Genomic DNA, 8,183 nt, shown 5'->3' with positions numbered 1-8,183 from the left:
ATTTAGATAATTTTTCGAATATGGAGCCTCTATTTTTCTGTCTACTATATGTTAAGCGTTCAATATTGGCGTAATCGATCTACGCATTCATTCCACGTTAACTCAGCAACTTCGCATTAGTATATTAAGATAAAATGACACTTCAAGAAAGTTATTTTTCTTTATTTTATTCGAAAGAACAAGGCTTCAACTTAATATAACTGAACGCAGTGGGTCCAAACAGGCCCTAATTAACAGACAACACAACAGCTTATGAACACATTAACTATTAAGAGTAAGATACGTTATCAAGTTTAAAATACTAATTATAGTATGATAAACATAGTCAAAACACAATATATAAATTTATAAGTAATGAGCAGAACAATTCAAAAATCCTCGATTGTCATTGACCCACAGAAAATGCCAACATGTATGTATGCTACTTTTTACTACTGACACAAGTTTAACAATTAAGCCTGGAAGAATAGATTGACTAAAATATACTCTAAGATACTATTTTTGGTGCATTCGACAGAATCGATCTACGTAAAATTAATGAACAGGAAATTTGAAAATTCCGATGTCATTGGCCCACACATTAATGCAAATACAAAAACTTAACATATTACCATAAATAGGGTACAGCCTCCTGAGTGGGTCTTGAGCTTTTTTAATCATATTTACATGTTCTGCACCGAGTTTCAAAATTTTAAATCAATGTGCACGATTTCTTCACAATATCACTATATCATATCTGTTTAGAATAGGAAGGTCGTTTGATTTATTATGTATACTTCATTCACTAGTATAACATCATTAATATGTAAACAATCGTTTGTATTGTCCATTATCGAATAGAAATGCTCTGTGGTTAAAGCAGCATAAGCATGGCATAATTAGATAGGTGTTGAGAATATTACGTAGTATTGTAGTATTAAATACTGTTTCATGTTGTCATGGGTGTTCTGAATACGGTTTCTCAATAAAACTTCGCCAGGGGGTAGCTTTAATAACAAATAATTATTGTGTTGACAATTATGAAGTTGTACTGAAAATATATATGAGTATATGGATTTGTTTCCGCCAAAATCGATTTCCCCTTTACCTTTCAAATAACTAGTCAAAGTATTTTTCACAATACATCGGTGGCATTCATTACGGGATATATTACACAAGGTCACTATTATTCATGAAAACAATTCATGGTGAGTTTGATCAAATTAAGTAAACGACCTTGATAAAGAAATATTAAAATACCTCTCAAGTGATATACTGTTTATATCATGAATTCTAATTCGATGATTTATAACGCTAAATACATAAAACGGCCCTCTATTATAGGGCCATTTCACCAAGGATTGTTTTGTTCCCGAGAGTACCGTATCCCTTTTTTGTCGATCGGCCCTATTTTTGCAAAATAACGTGCACTAACCTATACCTTCGGGGTAAGATCTGGCGCGATCGCATTAGTCCCCCGAGGGTCGGGTACCTAAAAAGTGATCGGCTACTGTTTGTTTTTAAACAAGTTGAAAAACAGTAGCCGATCAAAAACCGTCAGCCCGTGATCGCCTTGGTCGTCCGAGGGTCCTCTTAAGGTCCACTTGTCTCGCCCGCCCTCTGGAGCCCTCTGGAGCCTCTGTCGCTCTCTTCCGAGGGTCGTGCGTAGTGTCGTCGGAGTGTAAGCACCCGACAATCACCAGATCCTCGGACGACGTCCCACGCCGTGGTTCATTGGTCGGGACTGAATCAGCTTAAAAATGGGGACGATTGGGGGCGATTCAGGACGACAATCTGGCCGATCAAAAAAATAAATCATCGGGGATAATCTGGTACAGATCGGGCCGATTGAAAAAAAACAATCCTTGGTGAAATGGGTGTATTACACGTTCCCGTTACAACTTGAATCCGTTATGCCGTCACATGACAAGTCATGCCAGTCACACATAGAGAGTATATATTGTATCAACCCAGCTATTTTTTCTCAAGTGCACAATCGAGAACTATAACAGAATTAATTGAACATAGTACATTTTTATAGCAGCAAAATATAAGTTAAAGCCTTAAATCAATGAAGCAAATTCAAATTGGTATTCATAAAGTAAAATTTAAGTTGCAAAAATATATCTGGGCAACATGTGAAAATCAAACTATTTCATTTTTTAGGCACTTATAGAAAGTTATCTTTTCATAATTGAAATCATTATAAAATTGCATAAGAAATATTTGATATATCAATGAACAGGCCATGCACCAGTCGATTGCAACCCACGGTCCAGGGGATAGGGGGGAAATGGGCAATGTTTTTATCTTCCAGGTGGCACCGCGGTGTGAATGCCAAGTAAATGTGGCAGATTTCTTATCGGGCCAAAAAACGGGGAAATGTGACTTCCTTAGGATGTTCCCGGGATATCGGGGCATTTGGTAAGGATTTTACCTGCAGTCTCAACAGGACGGATATTTTACCGAATTGGCTGAAAAAAATACCCTGCTATTCACCGGACTCTGCTGCTGCAGCTGCACTCTCACAGATTGACCATTTAGACCACTTTTCTTTCTTTTTTGTCATGAAATTAACCAATCCTTGTGTAAATACCCGGAAATCAGTGAAATAAGACAGATAACAAAAAATCAGTTTGCAATTGTTGATATATATCCATTCGAAAATAAAAGTTGTATCAATTTCGTAAATACAAAAACTGTGATCTTATTCTTTGTAAACAATTTTATACAATGGCTTCCCAGTAATATACGCAAAATTTAACTCAATCTAAGATCAAAAATATAAAACAATATTGTCTAAACGATCCAATTTATTTTTTGTCTTAGAACATGCCAATGTATGCGAAATTGCATGGACACCAGTGATATCAGACTGCTGGAAAAAACTGATTGCAGATTTTCATACATTTAATTTCAAAAAATGATCTTTTATGCATTTGTCTTAAACCGTTAGGAACGCTTTTAGCCATAAACATTAAATTTTGGAGGGAAATATGAACATTTGTGATTTGATCTTTTGTCGGCAGTCTTATATCACTTGTTCGCTGATATTCACGCAAAAATTGGTTAATTCTGAGACAAGAAATAAAAAAGTTATCAAAACTGTAAATCTGTGAGAGTGCAGCTTTAAAGTTGCTTCACAACAATTCGATTCATCATTGTAATTATAATCAAACATAACCTCACTGCACAACAATTACCAAGACTTAGTTTACTGCAAGTAATACCTCTAAAAATCTTCCCACAACCTTACAAAGTGATGCTTATTACACGATTAACTACGTTTTAAAATGCAGAGTAGAACATGAATGTTCCAAGAAGTTCATAAAAACGTAGATTACGAATGCATAATAAAACAAAACAAAGCTCGATGAACATAACACAATGTCATCGCATTCCAGACACAGATTGAAATAAACATGGATGGTCATTATTTAGGCCGTTTTATATAGGTCACAAACATAAACAACAGGTATTTGCGCAAAGAACCATCTACCGTATGATTTACCAATGACAGTTCAAAAATAAATCATGCTTATAAAACGTTAAACATTTCGTGAGTTACGACCAAATAGTTAAGGCGCTTATAAAATGGCGACGATCGTGAATATTGAGTGCTCATTACCGGCGCAATAATCTAATCAGTATGCCTGATCGATATATGTCTTCAAAAAACATTCACTTCGTACATTAGTTTCTCATTTTAATATTGTTTACATGTCCATTCTTTTTTAAGGAATTTTAGAATTGTTTAGTATCAATTTATACATGTGGTAACTACATCTTACCGATTTACATCTGTAACAATGCTCATAGTTTTTCGCCGTTTCTTAGCGGTTGCGTTTGTATACATTGTCGTTATTTTCTGAAATTCTTTAGCTGCATTTTCAAAAATATGGGAAAATGTACCAGTTCAAATATACATTACTATACATCATTTCAGATTTTTTTAGATTTTAAAATGTCATGTGTATTCAGGCATTGACAGAGCGTACTATTTTTAACCGCTTTATCGTATCACGATTTGTAGTAAGGATCTGATATGACTACTATGAACGTTGGCCTCAAATTTTGACCAAATTGACATATAACCCATTTTATTGCATAAAATGTGTGTTTTCGGTCCGTTATCGTGGTGTGTTAAAACGCATAAACGCGGGCGTTATCGGTAGAAAACGTGCATTATTCAGTAAATTCACGTGCCGTTAATGACCGGATTTTTGTTTCACATAAGCGCTTTCAGAGCTCGCATCATAACAATAGCAGCTGGGCGACCTGGTTTCTGATTTTTTTCCAAATGTTTGCACACAAAAAATCAGCATATATAGCTGTATACAAATATAAACAAATTAAATAAACCGCATCTAACTTACATATTTTCTTCTGAGTTGTCTTTTCCTGGCAAGCTGATGTGTGTTTACTAGATACTTTCTGCAGTTGTTTTGACTTTGTGTTTGCATTTTAAGTCTAAAACGTTCAACTCCTCCGAACTTTTAGTTATTTCTGTCGATTTTATTCAGAACAAACGATTTATATGGACATGATTCCATTACGTCGTATGCAATTAAATAAGAAATTTCAAATATTATTTTTCTCTGATGCTGAAGATACTGTACAAATTATCAAGAACATGTTTACAAAATGTTCAGGCTTAAATTAGTTGTAAAAACAAATAATGGTTAAAGTAGGACTTTATCGGTAATTAATCGATTACCCAATAGGTATTGTGTGTAAATAATCCCAGTAATCCAGTCAATTTCCAAAAAAAACCCAAACACTTTCCAAATGAATGAACACTGCAAAAATGGCGTAGATACAAAAATGCAACTGCCGAGTTATGTTGCGGCCCGAATCGAGCTTAATGTAAACTTTTTTCAATGACATCACTCATGACGTCACACAAGCACCTGTTATGGAGATTATTTTGAACTAACTGTTTTTGCATTTTCGTGACATTTAACAGCTTTTTTAAACACAAACGTTTCTCATGGTGTGTATTTTATGCAATAATAGCGATAATACACCTTTTTTCGATCGTTACCATCTGCAAAGGCCCTTAAAATAGTTTACAATCCTCGTGCTACGCACTTGGGCGGGCCTTTGCAGATGGTAACGACCTCAAAAAGGTGTATTAACCCTATAATAATGTATCATTTTTAATTTGTTACTAACCATACTTGGTAACAATATTTTGAGGAAATAATCTTGGGTATATTCATGTTCACTTGTGGTATAACCTCCTCTTGATTTATTGGACTTCGACTAATTTGTCATTATCTGTTCCTGAACACTTTGTCGTGTATATAATGATTCTCCGTTTAGTGCTCTTTTAAGTACTGCAATTCTAACTCTTTCACTCTAAACTGTTTTTCCCCATTTTCGAAATTGGACTAGATATAAATTGTTTTGTTTGCGCCTGTAAGTAGTATACGTTTATCCTATGACCTAAGACTGAATCAGTAGACTATCAGAACCGCATATACCATGGCCATTTCAAAAGCTCTGGAAAGGTTTTCCATAGCATTGGAGCTTTCAATATGCCTTTCCATGCGTCATGATAGCATAACGTGTCATCCAGTCAACCTTTACCCTGTAGTACTTCAGGCTGATTCTGTCCGCCATAAGAAACAGTGAATGAGGAAACACGAATGAGGGTATGTGTATATGTTTGTGTTTGTTATCTACACATCACTAATCATGTTTACCATCGTTCAAAGTTTGAACCGTTTGCCGTTGTAATACGTACATGAGCATTCTCTTTTGAACACTTCTGGGTTCTTTCTACGGCACTATACTATTATGTTGTCCTAAAGGTTGCGAAACAACAAGGTACTTAAACAAGATCATAAACATATTTTAGAATGATAGAAGATAGAATAAATCAGTTTTTAAATGAGTGTCATAGGTTGAACCTACCTTCTATCTATCCCGATTAATATTATTGCGAACTAAATAGTCAGAATTTCATTTATTGTAAAGAAACAATGTAAAGAACAAACTGGGAGATCCGTTGTACAATTTGGTAGCGATCATGAAGGCGGTGGGGTTGGGGGCATCTTATCACGGCACTTATCGTATGCTCGCCGTTATAAAATCTGAGTACTTTGTTAGTGTTCAGGCTCATGTATGGAGCACCACAACTGTCTTATGTTGTGACATATTACTTTAGTATGTCTACCTGACATATTATCATGTCCAACAGACATGTTCTTATGTCTAACTGATAGGCTATTGTGTCTAACTCGCATTATATGGACAATACGTCGGTTTGACATAATTAAAAGTCAGTTTGACATGATAACATGTCACTTAGAGAAAATAACGTGTCAGTTAGACATAATAACATGTCAGTTTTACATAATAACATGTCGGTTAGACATACTAACATGCTAATTAGACATAATAACACTTCGTTTAGACATAATAACATGTATGTAAGACATAAAACATGTCTGTTAAAAATGATAGCTTAAGATGTCACAATATAAGACAGTTTTTGGCGTTCCATTCTCCTGCCTGCGAATATGGGATCGCCAGATTCACATTTAATCATTTAGAAGGATTGTGCAGACATTGGTATCAAGGGCAGTAATGTCAGGTGCGTCCATGCTTCCCGGTTCATTGTTTTGAGTGGAAAACGTCTTCGATTCGGTGAGTATTACCACTGTTTTCTATATGTTTCAACGATAAATTTTAGAAACGACCTTGTGCACCGAATGAAGAGCAATTGCTCGTTTACGAAGACGCTTGTTTTAGATCAAAATAATGTCTGTATTAAAATATCTCGTGAAAACAATGCACGTTCTGACTAGGCTTCCCGACTCACTCCATGCATTTTTTGCTTCAAAAAAACTCTTTTTATATCGTTCTCTTGCGTACAAACCCCACCCGATGCTTTGTTTTGGTCAATAACAGTATTGCTATTGTTTTCCGAATGCAGACAGCCAATTTTGGAGAATGATATTAAATAGTTGTTTTGAAGCAAAAAATGCATTGAGTGAATCGGGAAGCCTAGTCAGAACGTGCATTGTTTTCACGAGATATTTTTATACAGACATTATTTTGATCTAAAACAAGCGTCTTCGTAAACGAGCAATTGCTCTTCATACGGTGCACAAGGTTGTTTCTAAAAATTATCGTTGAAACATATAGAAAACAGTGGTAATACTCACCGAATCGAGGACGTTTTCCACTCAAAACAATGAACCGGGAAGCATGGACGCACCTGACATTACTGTCCTTGGGTATGGAACTGGATATTTCGTTCGGTTCGTTAAATGTTTAGATTGCACAACTTATCCAGTTTTACACAATTGGCTACTGACAACCACATATCCATTAAGCAGACTGCAAAACCGCCATTATTTTTTTTTAAATGGCATTCGCACGGCATTTTGCTCTGAACTCTAAGTATGTCTCGCCCTGCCGAATTAGACGTTAAGTCAAAATCAAACACTAACTACTACTTAGAACTTTATTGGTCAGCTTAGTCAAAGTGTAATTATTTTGTAAACAAATAAATCAATTGTCGTTCGCCCGTCGATGATGACCATAAGGAGTAGCCATTTTTGACAATGGAAACTTCATTTCTTGCAATCATTTCATTGAACTAGTCTTTCTCACAGATGAAAAAGCGGGTGTCCGTACAGTTTCCTCTTTCCCACTCGCCATTCTGGTTCAGTTCGACACAGTCCCCTTGTCCTGTACCGAGGGGGGTCCCAAACTTTGAGTACCCGTAGTCCACTCCATCAGTCCACTGCGGCTGTGCTTGTGCCATGTCTAAACCAAGCCAGAGATTGGAAAAGTGAGCTAAAAAATCCGTTTGGTGTAGCTTTACGATAAAGTCGTTCTCCTCAACGGAAGTGACACTCACCAGGTGCCCGCCCTTCTCCTTGCAGACCTGCTCTGCGTCGATCCATCCTTTGGTAATTGTGTTATCCAGGCGGTAGCAATGACTTCCGAAGGACTCCCAATCAACTTCACATTCCTGAAAATAGGATACATTGTTTAATGGCTGTGGCTCATTTAAATCACTTATATTCTTATTTTAAAATTGATCAATAATGCGTTGAATTATGTGCGATGTTTTAGTCAACAACGTCCAATAACATCTGTACATCTTGTAAATGAGAAAATACCTTGTACATTTTGCAGAATGAGTCGCCATTCTTTGTCGTCATGACATCGAACCCCTTAGACAT

At 36.0% G+C, this 8,183-nt stretch overlaps 1 protein-coding gene across 1 annotated transcript; it reads right to left on the bottom strand.

Moving 5' to 3' along the window:
• Nucleotides 1-7,591: 7,591 nt before the first annotated feature.
• Nucleotides 7,592-8,183, bottom strand: LOC128237112 (snaclec alboaggregin-A subunit beta'-like). The gene is made up of 2 exons (XM_052952334.1): nt 8,121-8,183; nt 7,592-7,969 (listed from the first exon to the last, which is right to left on the bottom strand). Exons 1-2 carry the CDS (start codon nt 8,181-8,183, stop codon nt 7,592-7,594), a joined length of 441 nt encoding a protein of 146 aa, XP_052808294.1.

Source organism: Mya arenaria, chromosome 6 (genome assembly GCF_026914265.1).
Source record: "Mya arenaria isolate MELC-2E11 chromosome 6, ASM2691426v1".
NCBI lineage: Eukaryota > Metazoa > Mollusca > Bivalvia > Myida > Myidae > Mya > Mya arenaria.
Note: the sequence above shows the minus strand (reverse complement) of the source record. Positions and strands in the feature narration are given on the sequence as shown.

Bases quoted from the DNA above. Each gene is read 5' to 3' on its own strand.
- LOC128237112 (XM_052952334.1), bottom strand. From the start codon at position 8,183: ATGTCTAAGGGGTTCGATGTCATGACGACAAAGAATGGCGACTCATTC. The intron at 7,970-8,120 runs GTATTTTCTCAT...TCCTATTTTCAG, and splicing joins CATTCTGCAAAATGTACAAG to GAATGTGAAGTTGATTGGGA.